Raw genomic sequence first — 18,877 nt, 5'->3', positions numbered from 1 at the left:
TAAGTTTTGAGTTATCTGCCCTACGTAACAGCTTAACAGCAACCTCATTTAAAATATTATTTCTCCTATTTTTGTGTGTTATATATTCTTGTTCAATGAGAGATCTTCCAAATGTATTATGTCCTTTGGATTACTCTTATATCATATCTTCCAAATAAACCGCTTACTGCTAAAAAGGTCCCGAAAAATCTATTTTCTTGATTATTATATAATAATTATTAGAACTTTATATTATGATATATACTAGTTGTCTGCCTCGTCAATCCAATCGAAACCTCATTGCTTGTCAAAGTAAAATCTGGTTTCTTTCCTCGGTAAATTGAAAAATTTGGAGCGCATATGTTCCATAATTAATCAATTCGTAGCTACTTACCACGTACACACATAAGTTATTCATGATATTTAGATACTCTGGAATTGTACAGAAAATTGGTATCTCAACAGAACAAGAAAGTTATTTCTTATCTCAAATATACGCCACTGGCAAGCCATCATGTTAATATTGAAAACGATAACCCAATTCAGCTATATGGTTAGTGTAATAAAAAAATTTATTTCGCAGATCCTACCATTTATTCATTCTCTTTCTATATAGACATAAAGTGATAACCAGGCCCTCAAATTTTCAGTGGTAGGAAGTAAGATGTATTACTTTGGGAGAAATGTCTATACTATTTTATTTCTTTGAAAACATATTCAAGAGATACAGCTAAAAATGAGATAAGCTCTGCAAGTATGGAGAATTGAGCATTATAGTAGATAGCTTCATTGTTTTTAGGGAACCAAACAACGAAACTTGATATAGAATCATCAAAACAACATATTTAGCTAATAGGCTTAGATTGAGTCTTTCTATTTAAAAAAATATTTGAATATTTAGGTTATGATGATTGTAGTTTGTATTTTATGAATTATATTAAAAAAAAAACAAAAAACAAGTGTTATATATATAGTGAATAACCAAACTCACCAGTAAAAAATCATTCTTACCAAATGAATAAAATTACAGGTAATTAATGTCGCTATTATAAAAGCGTGTTATTTTCAAGTTAACTTTGTGCTTTATAACTAAAATATCTAATTTTGATTCCTAGTCCATGAGCTGTCTGAGTTTTGCGTTTACTGAAAATTATCAACTGAGAAGGACTTTCGTCGGTAAGATAGACGGTCGTGCTTCTCGGTAAATCTGTTATGTGTGTGACTGAAATATAAACGCGGTAAGTGTCTTTAGAATAACTTCTCTGGTAAACCTTCAAATCATAGAAAATTAATCATCATCGTTAATTTCTTCTTTTGATTGGCGTACTTTTCTAGAACTACTCTTTTTTCTTTTCTATTAATTTTGTTTCGTCGGTTTTTCAAATTTTCAGTGGATTATCTCGTCGAACAGTTTCCAAGAAAATCTGTGCACCGAAATGTCAGCTCGCTTGTTTTATACTTTGTAGCATGAAGATAGTTTGCTCTGAATGATATGTTTTTGGCTCGATTGGAAGACCATTCATGAAAATTTCTATTAATTATGAATTCATTTCCATTGAAAATGTTTCCGTTACATAAAAATATTTCAATTTTTCAAAAACTGTTGATAATATTTATAATTGTATGAGCATACAGTGATGAATCGGAACCAATTTTTGGTATATTATAAATAGTTAAGATCTCTTCTGGGTAGTTTCGTAGCCATATATCTTGAGCAATAGCGCAATAGTCTTTGATTATTTAATAGTAACAAAACAAGGTGCTCCATGGACGGTTTCACAACTGGCAATAACTCCTAAACATTCGGGAGGACCAACATCAGATCCCAATAACTTTTGTCTGTATATCTCATAGATTATGATTTACTCTGCTAACCGATTTGTAAACAGTTATTTTGTGTTAACGCCGGTTACTTCTATTCAACTTTAGGGTAATTATTTGCTCCAGGCAGACTAACATTCTCTATCTACAGTTGCTTATGAGATGAGACTTTCTGTTTGACTACCGTTTTCACTAAGTTTCTAGGCAATAAATATAAATATTTTGATTCCATTAATCTTTGTTGAACAATATTACGTTACATTACAACAAAATAGGTTAGATTACAGTCAACTGTCATTTTATATTGAGAATTTCATATCAAAATTAAATTATAAAGTCGATAGGTATCGACACATGGTAAGTAAAACCATAAATTATAAATTACGCGAAATCATTTTATATACGATGTATGTAGTGAAATCAGTAAATACGATAGATCACCTATCAGCTGATTTCGGATCCTTACCCAGATTCAGATCACAGTTTCCGAACGTCTTCATGTTCAATTTTTGATAGAAATTTCATTTTTGAAACATGACCCACAAGAACTGATTCTCTATACTGTTTTGTGTTAATTTTTCCATGAATTTAGTTGTATCTAGATTTTAGAAAGAGACATAATATAACTGCGATCTGATTAAATTGATCAGTTTCCGAACAAATATGAACGTGATCCCGGTTTTCTAGAAATTGAGATCATGATCGGGTTAATTCGATCATAGTCTCAGAAAAGTTCTAATATTGTATAAGATATAACAAAGATCAAATGAAATTGTTCACCCTTAGTACTTAGTTCACATTGATTTTCTACCGATGATTTTTGGCCGCACTCAGTGGTATCATTTTGTTCGTTTAGAGTCTGATTACATTAAAATAATTTTTGTTGACTAATGTAGTAAATTCAACACTCAATAAAAGGAGTTAAGGAGTGGTTACGATTGTAGATCGAAAAGTGGTAGGTAGCCTCAATAGTTTATGATTGAAAATTACTAAGAAACGACGTTAGATGTGTTACGCGATATCTAAAATAGCTTTCAAAAATTATAAAAATGACGTTATCACTCTTTACAATATTAGTGGCGTTTCCAAATCAAGTGTAACGATGTAAAACATCTAATTTCGATCAAAGTTGATAACGATATAACTCATTGAAAACTGCACAGCTACAACTAGATTTAGCACCATAAGATCTCTGGCTCTTTACAAAAATAACGAATAGGATTTGGCACAATCCCCACATTAAAAAGGCTACATAACAACCATTCTCAAAAAATTATAAATTTTTGTAGTAGAATAATTTGAATTTTATATTAATTTTCACCTTGTATTTAAACCATTTTATTTCTAATAACAACTCGTATATAACATGTTCTATTGACGAATATCTCTATTCTGATATCCTAAATTCAATCTAATTCTATACTCTATCACGAACGCAGTTAAATATCTTGACAAGACGGCTTTATTCTCTATTCTCAAAGTTCTGATTGGCAGTTGAATGCAAAGTCGTAACAGTCAAGTAATTCCTCGAACTTATTGTATTTGCATTTTTGATTATACGTGATTAAATCTGGACATTGAATGCATTTGTATAGAAATTTCCAATCGCTAGAGCTACTTGCTTTATTTCATAGAGATAGGCCTGATTCCGAGAAACTTTCATATAGAGAGATGCTCATGAGTAGCACTGGATTAAAGCCTACTCGTAAAAGGTAAGCGGTATTATGATTTCGTTATCAAGATAAAATAATATGCTTTCCATGTCATTTCTATTGTTCTTTGAATAGTGAAAGATATAACGTGAAACTGATGATTGAGCATAGCAAACCAAATGCTAGTTTTAATTTTTCCATTAGAACTATCGTGTCTGTGTTGAGTGTATCATATCTGATAATAATCCTAATATCTTTGTATAAAACTTAATATTGTTATGGATAAAGAGGAAAAAAGTTAACATAAGAAACTGATTAATTAACAACTTACACCTAATTAAATTAATAATCTGTGATATACTACAATATTCATATTATTTATTTAAACAGTTTTTAAACAGTTAGTTGTATTTATACACACGGTGTATCCAATACATGGGACTTACATCCATTGTGGATGATAGCCGCCCTTTCGGGCTCCGTGGATTCATCTTTTGTGGTAAATCACCCGCTTTGAAATATTTTTCATTCACTCTCTAGCCTGTTACAGCTTCTTTTACGCTTTACTCATTATTCCGTTCCATTTACTTTCAGTTCTTTCTATTTTTCCATAAAACTACAATTTGAATTCGTGGTTAGGTTAGGCATAGTCATTTCCAAATTTATATTCCTGCTTTGGTTTAAATCTAATAGTTGGAATTCTATTGTCCACTGTATGGAAGTTCTTTCCTGACTTTTCTGGCCCTAAGTAGAGTAATACAAAGTCCTCAGGAACTATTCTACCCTTCCCAATCCATCTTGTTATTTGTAATTCGAATTTATCTATGTTAATACACGAAATACACGAAAATATTCACTAACACTTATTAGTAAACTATTCAATAATACTTAACACACTAATTTATTTAAATACACCGTTTGGTTTACTTTCCACTATCCCAATGTGTTCACTATGACATCACATTGCTTACTTACTTCTGTAGCTAAACTATTGCTTATTTTTATCAACGGCTATCTAGATAATTCAGATTCTTAAGTTTTCTGGAATGCCGCAAATAAATTAAAAACCCTTTTTAGATTTTGTCTACTTAAACATAGTCAAAACATTTGAGAAAAGCTTGTAAAAACAATACAAATAAAACACAATTTAAATAGAGAAAAATAGATGCATTTGCCAAACTCAGACATCGATTATCATAATATAACAGGACCAACTTCACGCTCTGTATCAGTGGACGAGTGCGTGACACATCTCCTTAAAAAGAAGTTCGTTCTTTAACTTCTGTTTAGCCGAGACTGAATGTTCAAATCGGTAAATGAAACCATTTCTGCACTTTCTGGTCTTATGAAAATAGAATGATAACGTCTTCATTGAACACTGATGATGAGGTGTATAGCTGTACATTAATTTGAGGATACCGTTATCTTGAAAGATCACCTTTAACATGAATCTGATGACTCGCAAATCCTACTGGATTTCAAGCTGGATTCCAATACATGGTCTCGGAGGCATTGAAGTCGTAGTTTATGGGTCGTGGGATATTTGACTATAATTTTGTCTAGAGCATCCATAATCAAGAGTTTACAGAGGCTGTGTCCACGTCGTTTCTTAGTACCTTCTTCCTTCGGAGTATATAATTAATTCGGGGGTCAGATTGAGATTATCTCTGAAAATGTCTCCCAGTTTTCGAACTTCAAAAAACTACAACCTTTTTCCTTCCAGACTGAGAATTTCTCTAGCAAGATCCGTTCAGCTCCATACTACAATAATTGTTTCTTTTGTTCATAGTCCCTTTACCTGCTCTATTTGTGCTGATAGAGTCGCTAAAATGAACACTTTAAATTTGAAAGAGTCTTATGAGATTAGTTCCTTTGCATTGTGTCGACTGGAAATAATCATGTAAAAATATCAAGAATACTTTTCATTGTCAACTTTGTATTAGTAAAAGGGATGAATTATCTTAAAAAAGTTTATTGGCCATATAAATGGGGTCAAAGTCACAACAATAATATAGTCTTGGCGTATATGTGGATGATGCCCTTTTTGTGGGAGTATAAACAACTTCCATGTAAACTATCCATGAAAATATTCCAGACTAGAATATGAGAAAGGCAATGTGGTTTCCGAGTTCTTTCTTTATTTCCATTATGTTCAACGTCACGTTTCTGGCTATACTTATCTTTGCAACGTATGCTGCACAACTTCAATAAATTGCTGAAAAGAAAATTGTCTTACAAAAATAAAAGCGTTGAACCCGCAACATGTTTTTTTAAACGAATAAACAATATAACTTACCATGAAGTATGAGAATATAACAGGAAATATAAAACTTTGTTTATAATGAAAACATTATAGTTCAAGTGCAATTGCTAGAAAAAAAATCTTGTTCTATCAGGATCAGCCAGTCAGATAAATAAGTGACGTATATATAGGTTATATATTATACTCAAAGCAACCCCATAATAACCAGAATAGCATTATCGTGTTTGTTTGTGTGTTTTCTCTGCAGTGATGATTTTGATACTGGTGCTACTTTATTGTTATTTTCTTTTTCATCTAAGCTTTAAGTAAATAATATGCATCCATGAAATTTGTTTTCTATTCGGTAAGAATACTGCTAAAAGTAGTTTAAAAATTGCGACAAGACACTTCTGGACAAATCTCGTTGTAGACGCCCCTCAACTGAAAATATCGATGAAAATTCTCAAAAGAATACGAGATCTTGTATGTGGCCCCTCTCCTCAATCAACATACTTACAGTCCATCGAGTAACTCAACTGTAATTGAGTAGTAGGTTAACTTGGTTATCTGTTCAGAGAAATTTGACGGAAGACATTTGTTTTTCGGGTTGTGACCGACAATCAGAAAAATTCGAAAAAGAGCTTGAAACTTATTCACATTTACTGTGTAAGTCATTATCAGTGATAAGTTATGAAGATATCATTATTACCCGTAATCAAAGCCAACCCAATTGAAGACACTATCTTTACCCCATGAAAAATGTTGTCGAATCAAACTTAACATCAAACCAAGATTGTTTTGCTACATATCATGAAGACTTGACTCTCTCTGTCGTACACATCTAATAGCTTTTGGCTGAAAATGGAATAGTTATGCTTGACTTGGCCACTATGACATTGAACAGACCAAGGAAAAAACTAGGAAACATCAGTCAGTAAAAAAGCTGAAGTACTGCTGGTACAAATGTATAAGTTGCAACAGAGAGTATTTTGGAGTAAATACCGTTGCTTTTTGAAGAATTTAATACTAAATATTCTTTTAAAAATCATGCCTGTTTTGTTTGGTTTCTCCCTCATATACAGAGTTACCATAGTATATTGAATTGAATGTTAATGATGGAAAATTGTTTCAAATCTTGATTCATAACCTCAAAACGTCAGATGTGAAATAAAACTTTCTTACTCCCTAAAGTAATGGAGCAAGCAGAAACTCATTTTTACGCTCCCTTGTATATTTTCCATTTTATGCACTGGTTAACTGAACAGATATCGATATATTCTAGAATGAATATGATATTGAATATTTAATTTAAAAATAACATCAAAATATCCAAAATAAAATTCTCATTCTCAACTTTCTCAACACTCTCAAATCATTTTTGTTGAATATTCGAATTTCTTAGCATCATTTATTCTATACCTATGACGTCAAGCAATATGGCGGCTTTACTGAAATGTTTGAACTACCTACAAAATTTTTCAATTTCAATAATTTTTTCTTTATAAATATTAATCAAGGAATGGAGAAAAATTATAATAAAAGATGTATATTAACTATCCAAAACTAATTTATTATGCAAGTAATTTATTAATTTATGTATTTGTATATAATTACTAATGACTTAATTGGTTTCTTTATGTACTGTTCCATTCCTTTCCTTACATTAACTGAAAAAATTAAAAATGTATGTCGTCGTTGACAAGTACTGAAGTGTGTATTGAGTCAAAAGGCGACAGATTCGACAAACGATCGAAACCACTGGATCTGAGTAGAGACATTTGATGTCTATTCCAACAAGCAATCAGAACAGTTATAAACGATCAAACAATGTATCATAGTTAATGAATAGTTTACCTTTCAAGTAACTTACCCCATTAATTGTAATAGTTATTTATTTTCCGACTTCTGACTAGTTTGACTCTTTGTTGGAATGAATCTATTATATTCAAACTTAGATGAATTCTATAGCTCACAAACTAATTTATGTATTCACTTTTATTACCATTTATTCATTAATAGCTTCAACTGGTATACGCTCCTATAATCATTTGCATAATTATCAACGGAATAATACGTTGAATCTCTTTGAAACATGAAGCACAACTTTTGAAATAATGACTACTTTTTCAACTCAAGAGCTTTTACTCACAGCTGGTGCGAAGAAAACAAAAAGAAAGTAGATAGCGGAAACGTCTCGATTTTGGGGTGGCGTAATTGACTATTTATATTTTATGGGGATCCTTGTCACCAGTTTAGCCTTTGATGGTGTGAATTTTACTGGGAGATCAATGAGAGAATAGGAAAAACATTCGGATGCAACCGGAGAATCTCTTTCCGATAACGTCGTTTTAGATAATGGCTGCAATAAACTGAAAATGGGATATGGAAAAATAAAACAGGACAAATGGTTAGGTATCGTATTGGATATATTGTGAATGATGAAGTTGTATTTTCTGAAAAAATAGTTAACAACGAGTTAAAGTATTGGAAATTGTACCTAGATTATCATGAAAAGTAATGAGATGAATTTGAGAAAGGAAAGGCTAGTGACAGTGATATTGTATACTTATTATGGAATATTGGGAAACATATTTGAGCAGTTGCTGTTGGGAATTAACTGTAAAATATATTTCAAATAATTGTGTGAAATATATATCTGAGAAAAGCAATCACGTGAAAAAAATTTCTTAAAACCACACACCATTTGAAATGCCCTTAAGTCATAAAAAATTTGTTCCAGTGGGTTCTACGAATGAATCAAGTAATGTATACTGATACTGAAAAAGGATATTGTGACATTCTGTATCATATGAAAATTGAGTTAAATAATTCACGTGATATTGAATATTCCACATTTCTTGGCGAAGACTAACACAGTAAGTCAAATAACAAGTGATATAAGTAGCATTCCATACCAATATATACATTCTTCTAAATCACAAATAACACTGTTTATTTCAAATGTACAAGGACGGCTTGACAGAAAAGTATTTTTCAAATGTTTACACTTTAGTGATGATCATATTATTTGCTTCCATATCCACCAGAAAAAGTTGTTGAAATCCATGCCTATATACTAAGTGAAGGTCTAATAAGAGTATGTGATATAAACCATGAAATAAATATAGGTAAATCGTGTTTTATATGAAAAATAAAGATGGATACCGCGATTACATAAAGCTGATCATTATCTCGCTCGCAATTCAAATTCAAACGATATTTGCATATCGTCCAACGTAGACCAAGTGAATTTTCTCAAAAAACAATGAAAATGATGCACCAAACTGTTTTGATTCTTATAGCAACAAACCTCCATCAACAAAACCGTCTTCTGATCCTGTTTGTAAGATAATAAAAATTCCACCTACACCAGAAGTCCATTCCTCGTGGCCTACTTTTAGAAGTGATGAATCTGGTTATTTACCAGCGGAGCTAAAGCAAAAAATTGTGGTTCACTTATCAAATAATTCTTACCAGAAGCTTTCGCGACACATTTCACACATTTATCATTAGTCTATGAAAATATTTTCAACGCCAACTGTTCCTGAATTCTTTTTTTATCAAACCACGTATTTAAAGATTAGACTACAGTCTTTGGGTCAAGCATGTTCCTTAAAATTTTGCTCTACTTTGAGTGATCAGATTCAAATCAATCTTTGCACAATTTTCAGCCAGCTGGTCGGCGTACTACAGCAATGCGTAGTCCTAGAGTTACAAAATCGAGTTGCAACCATCAACACATCTGTACATATTAATGACGGGCTTAAAATAGCAAAATGAACTTAAATGCAAAAAAAAGAATACAATTTGAAAATACTGAAAGACACGCTTCTATAGTAAACTATAATAAAAAGTGAAAAATTAATTACGACCCAAGAAAACTAAAAAACAATAGCAATAGCAATAATCAAAGTAAAAAGTCAAAAATTATTCTTGGCATAAGAATGACATGACTGATATGGAATTTGAAGTCTTGTAAAGTACTTTGTCCGTGCTTAAGTTAGTAAAAAATTGTGACAAGTGACACCACATCCTAAACTGGATGAATAGGATAATCGAGAATAAAAGAAAGGGGGGACCTACATAGTAAGTGATTTTCGGTAACGGAGAACTAATTTAGAAAACCTGGAATAGAAATCGATCCCAGACCTATTGGTTTCGTGCTATCTACCAGTTATCCTATCCTAGAGGCATGTTTTATATTTCAATCACCCACCGAGTACTGTCGTCCATCTTACCGAAGAGAGCCATTTCGAGGTTATTAAGAAAATTGAGAAAGAACGGAATAATGTATAGGGAAGTCCTACTCAGTAAATAATTTTCAGTAATCGACAGTCCCCGGACTGGGAATTAGATTCATTGTCAGATCTATTTGTTACGAAGCGCAAAGATAGTGGCATGTCATACAAAGTACCCCATGCTGTTGTAAAAGTGACATTAATTTTATATATATAAATTTAAAGCTGTCAAATATTATATGGAGCTCACGTTTTTACAAATATTTATCCAGTTAAATGATCTGAAACATTCTATATAACAATTTTTATTAATAATTTTTTAGAACATAATTTTTTTTTCGACAGAACGGTTCGATCTGTAGCCGTATATTTTCACAGTTGGGTCCCATAAATTTTGTTCTTTCATTCTAGATTGTCTTTATTCCGGTAAACTCTTTGACTTAGATATATAATGTCAATAATTTTTATTTGAAGAATATCTTCCAAAGCAACAATTCTTGACTGTCTTGGATTATTGATCACTCGTTTTATATATTGAAAATCGAATATAGAGACAATTTTCGTTTTTGTTCAATAATAGGTTTGTATATAGAAAAAAAGTGGATTTATGCTTCGACCCTCCGCCCTTGTCGCTATAACTACAAACAGATACTGACGTCCACATCTTGAACTAAAATATGACATGGCAGCAGCAATTTTAGCTGTCAGTATTTTATTGCGGAGCTGATATCTTAACCGGTTTAAGTGATTTCGTGTTTTCTATCGGGAATTTCAACGTCTCGTTTTTCTATTAAGAAATTTATCAAATCTAAATTGAAACTATTCATTATTTTCTCGCAAAAAGGAAAAGTGTGGAAATTTAATATGTTTTCTGTTTTCAGAAATCAATCTAAGAATTTCTTATTTCATTCAATTGAGCATGAATTTGGACATTGACTGATAATGAAGTATGAAATATCGATAGATTTTTCGATAATTTGAACAAAAAAAGTAAATAGTCTGTGAAAGGTTGCTTTTGTAACCATGAAAATGGTTGATCAATATTTTAGAAAATTGATAGTTCAAATTTTTGTTGAAACAATTTAATTGACGTAGGTATATTTTGGGTTTTTATATCATATAAATCATTATATCAGTCATTTTCCTATTTTGATAACTAAAAACTGATACAAATAATACAAATAGTTTTATGTAAGAAATTTTTGTGACTTTCTTTAAGAATAAAAAAAATAACGAATTGTCATTTATTAATATAAGTTATTTATAAGAGGCCAAGAGATATGAAGTATTACGAACCAAATATTTCAATTTTAAGAGCGTTGTATTTTTAACTTTCCATTGAAAATTTGACTTCAGTTTCTTTAACGCAGAATTTACAAGGTTTTTTTCTGTTTCAGCCTCCAGCCCATGCCATAAGCCATATTTCCAGTTCAGAGCCGGATCAAAATGGATTAATATCTCGTACAATATCTCTACGTTTAGTAGTGGATAAGAAAATGCCACACGGGAACGACGTCGAGGTATCGTGTGAATCGGCTCAACCGGGTATACCTGAAGCAAAGAAGATTACGTCCTACAAGATAGCCATCAGAAAAGATGGCGAACCGCAAGTTCTAAAGAATCAAAAATGGTTAGAATTGTATTTTTTACGATAATCATGACAGTTCGTATACGTTTGCTTCTTTTTTATAACTGAAGAATGATTTTGCAATTTGTTTATCAAATATTTCAATTACCAAGCAATAATTTTGTGAAAAAGCCATCAGTCAAATAATTATATTGATAAATTCCAAGTGTAAATTATTGCAATACAGCATTCATTTATTTAATAATGTAAATATCAATTCGAAATTTGTTATGTATGATCATTCACAGTCCACTTATTAAAGAAGAAGAAGAAGAGAAACTCTCCAAACAGCTACATAGGCTTGCACACTTTGAACACAAAAATAGTAAAACCAAAGAGAGTAGACGACAAAAAGAAGTGCAGAAACTCGAACAACCAAAGAAATAAGTGCAACAAAATACAATAGTCAATATAAGAACTAAAACTAGGGAAGAAACCAGGAATAGACCAAATAAATAAAGACACAGCAATAGCGGGAGAAATGGAAATAACAGTAGCAATAAAAATAATAATGAATGAAATATATGACATGAAGAAGTGCCAGAAAAACGGCAAGTGTGTATAATTACACCAATATTTCATAAAAGAGATATAAGAAAACTTATAGAGGAATATCAGCTTAATAAGTACAGTCAGCATGTTACATAGATAAATAACTGAAAAAGAGATGACGAAGAGGTACAACTGTGTTTCATACATTTTGAAACAAGATTTAAACAAAAGGTATCAAATATGTTTGAAACAACAAAAGGAGTGAAGCAAAGAACTATATTGAGCCCATTATTATTTGCCATTTTGTTAAATGAAGGAATGAAAAGAGTATATGGACAAAAGGAACAATGACAGGCACCGAAAATCGGAAGACATTAAAATTTCGGGGATACTATATCCAGATGACATTGTGATACTGGTAGAAAAAGAGGAAATTTCAACTCAAAAGCTAGACGAACCAGATATTGAACAGGTAAAAAGTTTTGAATACCGTGGCATGACTTTAACGAAAACTGTTATTCAGGAAAAAAAAACAAGAAGACTAAGACATAGTTCCTAGCCAAAAATGAAAAACGCTTAGAAACAAAAAAGCATAATACAGAATGCAATAATGAGATTTTTATGAAAAATAGATTCGAAAAAATAAGGAAGAAGAAAATTTGAACTTCACACCAACTCAAAATCGAGGAGAATCAACTAGAATGGTTTGGCCACATCATGAGAATGGAAGAGAATGAAGAATGTATGGAGCACTAACTAAATAGAGTTGACAGGAGGCAGGAAATAAAACAAAATACACAGTAGATACATGAATATGTATCTACTGTGTATCTACACATCTACTGTGTATGTACTGTATCTACAATTTTTCGTAACGACTTTTTTCATAAGCTCATTAACAATTGGAAATACTAAATTTTGTGAATGTTATTTGTTAATCGTTGTTGTATAGCTCAAAAAAGATGTTCTTCCCATCAAAGTCATGTTTTTTAATGAACATCCGCTAATTTTATAACGAGAACAAATATTAAACTTTGTCTTTGTTGAGCTTCCAGCAATGATGATATAAGCGAAAAAACTGGTACTGCTTTCACAAAAAAAAGGTTATTCTATTCGTGTTTTGATAAATAAATATGAAATTTAGTCGAGAAAATTACACGGTATGTCCTAAATTGCCTGGATTCTTTTCTAAGGTTTTCCGAGATCTTCAACAGAGATAATAGAAGTTAAACACTATTATTTTTTTACATCTCAATTTGGGACAAATCTATCAAAGTAAATATCAACAGTTGCATCAAATATATACAATGTTATCCAAAGAAATTTATAAAATAGAGTACAGGTATGGATATGTAGTAAGATCCCCCAACTAGGAAAATCAAGTTCAAGTCAAAACATATAATAAAGTTCAAAATATTCTAATTCTATAAACATGACAGCAACATCCCAATTTATTTTGTTTTTTTCATTTTTCAATTGAAACTCTTATGAATCATAGTACAATATTTGCGATGAGATTGATCTAAATATCTTATCAAGTATTCATTGGAAAACCGTCGACTGTTTTTTTGAATCGGTGAGGTCAAATTAATTAAATCATAACCACATCGTGAAATACAATTTTGTATCTGCATCAAATTATGTTAGGATTTAAATGGTGTAATGTACGTTGCTAATATGATTCTCATTAAATATACACGCATAAACTGAAAACCACTATGTTACCCTACGCTACCGCCATTTTAGCTGGGGTCTGCCTAAAATCATCAACGCAAAACACTATTACATCCGTGTAAATGGATAAATTGACCTAAATTGGCTGCAGGTATAATTCAGAGACGGCTGTGCCGCACCATTGTCTGGTAACACGTTCTCATTTTAATTGAAAGTGTTACCAACTCTATTTAGGAGATTGGTAAAGAGTGTCTGAGGCAACTGTTAACAGAAATAGTTTCACGCTTATGATAGGCAAAACAAATTTTTCAAATGTATCACTGACATTAAGTAATTGAGAAGTTACAAATTGTATTGTATTGAACTTGCCTTTGAAGCGATCAGTATCATTGACGAAATATAGAATTGGAATTAATTATAAATAACCATTTTTTATATATTCATGATATAGGGGTGGAGACAACATAGTGTGACCATTTTCTCGTTTGGTCTTATCAAATTGATACTCCATGTACCTAAACTTATATAGCTCAATTACTTTGTATTATTCAGGTTCTAAACTGATAGATAGATAGAATATAGACATAAAATCCGTAAATATTTAGACAGTTTGGCAATTTAAAGGCGTTGACTGAGAATGTTATAAATCATTTTTCATAATTATGCAATTTTTAAATGGCCCAATATAAACATTACGTCTCTGTTAGAAATTTAGTTTCAAATATGGAAAATCTAAAAGGAAAGATGTAAAAGGAAGTTTTAGGAGTATAATCAAGATCTGAAAAACTCGTTTACGGTGAATCACTTTGTAGGAATGGGAATAACCAGACAGTTTACGATATCTGTCATGTTGAGATAGGTTTTCCTATTTGAAAAAAGTCAGGATCAGGGAGAGAAGCGAAAAATGCCAACAAAGAAGAGAGAAGCTTTGGTTTAAGCGGCTAACGGAAAACTGGGAGTGAGTTTGCGAAAATTGAGCAGACAACGCAATATCAATAAAAAATATGTAAGCAACATTCTGAAGGTGCAGAATGTAGTCAAGAATCAAGAAAATTGGCAGCCAAATATTCTGAGAAGCACCAAATGGAACAAAAATTAGAACTTAGGACTCCTAAGAACAACGAGTTTTCGCCCGCTATAGCCTGTAGTTAAAAAATCTAGAAAATTGGTAGTCAAATAATTTGAGAAGCACCAAATGGAACAAAAATTAAAACTTAGGACTCCTAAGAACAACGAATTTTCGCCCACTATAAACTTGTTATTATCAGAAAGACGAGGAAGTAAATTCAAAAGTGTATTTCAGAAGACACAAAAATTTCAAATCGAAAGTGTTGGTATGATTGGAGATATCTTCTCGTGGTCGTTCTTCAGCATACATCTATCCTTCTGGAAATTCTGTAAACGCCAAAATATATAATGTGTTATATCTAAAATAATGCAGTTCATGAAGAAAAGCATCCTGAAAGAAATTTTATGTTTTGTGTTGTATGTTTTCATGCGTGAACAACTTTTGTGATATGGCTCGTCTTGGAATACCCGCACAGTAGGTTGTTGCTTAGTTTCATATTTATATGCATAGACGTATGATTCGACAACTCACTACTGGGGAGAAGAAGTATAGGAAGGTCACGAAAAAGATGGAGTGATAATCTTACCATCAATAGAGGCAATAGGCATGCTGCAAAAAGTGAACAGGCAATCAGCCTAAAATGGAGTAGGAAGAAGAAGAATGTATGATTCTTCGCCTGTCACGATCTTATGCACTTTTTTCGGAGCATCGCATTTCTTCGCCTCGATCGACACCAGCTTTCTTGAGCGATTGTCAAATTATGCAGTATCCATCGCGAGAAATCTTAACAACCAAATGTCTCAATCTCACAGTATGTAACATGACGATATCAGTTGACATCGATGTTTTCTTGCACAACAACTGATTATGGACGACCTTTACCAAATTTATCCTGTAGTGAAGTGCGACCACGATTGGATTCGGAAAACCAGTTAAACAGGAAGCGAGTTAAATCAGCACATTGCTGTTAGTTCAATCCACGTCGAAAGTCATAAAAAATCATCATTTAAATGTTTCAAGTATCTATATCAACTCAAATAGCACTCGTATGACAACACGTTCTGAGTACTTTCACCATTAAACATGTCAAACTCTATGATGGCAATGTCAAATTTGACATATTCACATCATTGTTGCCATATCTTTAGACTAAAGTCGCAACCCTCGGATTTTTTCGGAATCGGGGTATCTGTGTACAAAGTAGCTATACCCAGTGTTATTACTAATGTAATGTGTTCAAATGAAACTGACTTTTTAGCAGCGCTCTAAAAATTTTGTGGCAATCAAAGTGTTAATTTGAAAAAAAGCGCTGTTACTTCCTATTGTTTCAAAATTATTGTTTGTTTCAGGTACAGCATATCGTCGTCGTTCAAAAGCAATCCCAACTTTCACATAGCCTGGCTTTTCATTTGTGTGATTGTCATCAAGTGGACAATTTTGGGTAATATGTAAGGTGTAGGTGAAGAATCTTTTTATTTGGAGTTCATGAAGAGTGTGTTAAAGTTAAATAGACGAACAGATGGTGCTTTGAGGTTTATGATGGTAATTTTAATGTAAAATTATCATTTCTCATGACAAAATTATCATAAACAGTGATTTGACATTTGTCAAGATGATATTAATAATTTTTCTCTTCTAAGTATGTGTTATATATATATATTATCGAATTATAAATGTTTTTTATATAATTTAATCGCAACTGTATTATCAAATTATAATTTTTAAAACCAAAACTGATGTATTTTATGATATATAATTATATGATTACGTGTATTTAAAAGATCGATACGGGTTGCATACATAATAATAATTAACTTTGATTTTATATTTGGAATTTAATTTTCCTACTGAAGCTTTATTTCCATTCCTACTATGAGATTTGTTATGGATGTTGTCAATTGCTGTTCCCATCGTTCTTCATAATATATATGTTCCATTCTCTCATGTATACATACAGTTTATTTTTTTATTGTAGTGTTGATAATGTTCAGATTATATTGTAGTTTCAGTAATTCTCCTCTTTTGTGAATAGAGAAGAAGTCATGTATATTCCAGGTTAATCTAGCATTTCTTCAATATTCTCTATTGAATTGCTTAATAACCGTGTTTTAATGTCCTAATAAAAGTCAATTCGGAGAATCATAAATTTACGTTACATAACTAAAATGATTTGGCACTGAATCTATTCTCGTTCGTTAAAAACCACATATTCTGGTAAATTGTAATTTTCTAACACTTAGCTATAAAGAATAATTATCATGTCTTATCATATCTGGCTCCATTACTTATAAAATTTAATGTTAACTTGCACCGTATAATGCAGCCTCAATATAATGAATCGAAAGGGAACAAGTAGATATTAGTAATATCAAGTAATTCGTTGAAATGATGTTTGTTATGTTGAGGTTACGTTATAAAATTCGTTATAAAGAGGTAAACAAATCAAACAAAAATCATTGTTTTACAAACTAAAGCGCATCGAAGCCTCAGAGTCATACATTGGTAGGATTGGGTTGACGAAATACGTTAATCAAAGGTATTTATACTTTTTTTTTGATATTTAAAAAGTTCCCAAAAAATGTCTGCAATATAAAGACAATTCAAAGGGATTACGAAGAATTTGTGAAATCTAGGAAGCCGTTATATTGAAGTACGTTATATTAAGATTATACTGAATAAACAATAATAAAATAGTGGAAAATGACAAATTTTGGCCTTCTTTTATATAGGGTTTTTGGTGAGCTGCTCCTTTTGTAGACGAAAAGCAACGCTTGACTATACGCATAAATATTCATGAATTACCATAATGAAAAAATGATATATTTGGCAGATGATTGAAATGATTCACTATACATACATCACAGCCCTCCAAACAAACCTTCTATTGAAAATCACTTGACAGCGTTTACAGAATCGTGCCGCTTTACAATTCAGAGCTTTAACAGACTCAAATCTTGTTCCTCTTAATGTACGAGGACAGTGCAATAAGTACTTAGCTTCACCGCCCGATAGTGCCAAACAATTCACTATCAGGTAGTACATTCTCATTGACAACTACTGTATGAACTTCAGCTGGAAGGTTTTTTTTGATAGCGTGTGGAAGTAGGCGCTTAACACATATTATAGAATCTTGTTTTTAAAACAGAAATAATATAGTGAGGTCAAAAAGCGTTCGGATGGTATGTATGGTAACTTTTCTCATTCGACAGGAATCGTTAAACGTTTGACGGGTTTTGATGTGGTTGTACGTGATTTTTCACGAATCACGTCTACTTTATGAGATAGCACCTGAAACGCAGTTTGAAGATGTGAGACAGCTGAGTACAGTGAGCATATCCTGAAGGTGCATGAATTCAGTGCATAAGAAAGCTGTCAGCGCGATGGATGTTGTGTTGGATCACTCGGAACAACAAGCTTAATCATAAGATCACGTAAGCAGTGTTTTATGCTATTTGATTTTAATCTCAAGGAGCTTATGCTTTGTTTCGTATAGTCGACGGAGCATGTATCCACTGGTAAATATCAGAGACCAAGAAACAGTATATGTAGTAGATTGGACCCAACAAACGTGCTCCAAACAAGATGGAAACTATCCTATTGACCGGAAAGATTATGGCAACTGTTTTCTGGGATTCGGAAGGTGTGATCTACATAGAATACCTGTAAATCGGTCACAGGGCTGCACTTATCAAAATTGTAGAAGATTTGGCGAATGGAAAGTGCTCTTTCACCATAATAAAACATGCGTCCTGACGACTGACAAATTGTTCATATTAGACTACAAAATCCATCGTTTTTTGTTTCCAAGCTTGGAAAATGTCAGTTACCGTGCAAGTTTTTTAACCAAAATAGCCTACTCTCCAGACCTCGAGAGAACGTTTTTTAAAGAAGGCAACAGAAGAATCTAGAGCATCGTTGGGTCAAATGTATCAAACTAAAAGGAGGTTCTATTGAAACATAAATCGAAATTTTAGAGAGTATTTTCATTTTTCTTCTTCGGGCTGAGTACTTATCGAACTCTCGTAGATATTTTTAAGTTGTTTTGGACTGAGGTTTAGAATTTGACTAAAAACAATGAGGAGT

General features: G+C 31.9%; 1 protein-coding gene across 1 annotated transcript in view; it reads left to right on the top strand.

The window, feature by feature from the left end:
• LOC130445382 (uncharacterized) overlaps positions 1 to 16,578 on the top strand; it is a 206,677-nt gene extending 190,099 nt beyond the window's left edge. The window contains exons 6-7 of the mRNA XM_056780973.1: positions 11,330 to 11,562; positions 16,144 to 16,578. Coding sequence (XP_056636951.1) covers positions 11,330 to 11,562; positions 16,144 to 16,246 — 336 coding nt within the window. The 3' untranslated portion in view covers positions 16,247 to 16,578. The remainder of the gene's footprint in view (positions 1 to 11,329; positions 11,563 to 16,143) is intronic.
• The last annotated feature ends 2,299 nt before the right edge of the window (positions 16,579 to 18,877 follow it).

Source organism: Diorhabda sublineata, chromosome 6, assembly GCF_026230105.1.
Source record: "Diorhabda sublineata isolate icDioSubl1.1 chromosome 6, icDioSubl1.1, whole genome shotgun sequence".
NCBI lineage: Eukaryota > Metazoa > Arthropoda > Insecta > Coleoptera > Chrysomelidae > Diorhabda > Diorhabda sublineata.
Note: the sequence above shows the minus strand (reverse complement) of the source record. Positions and strands in the feature narration are given on the sequence as shown.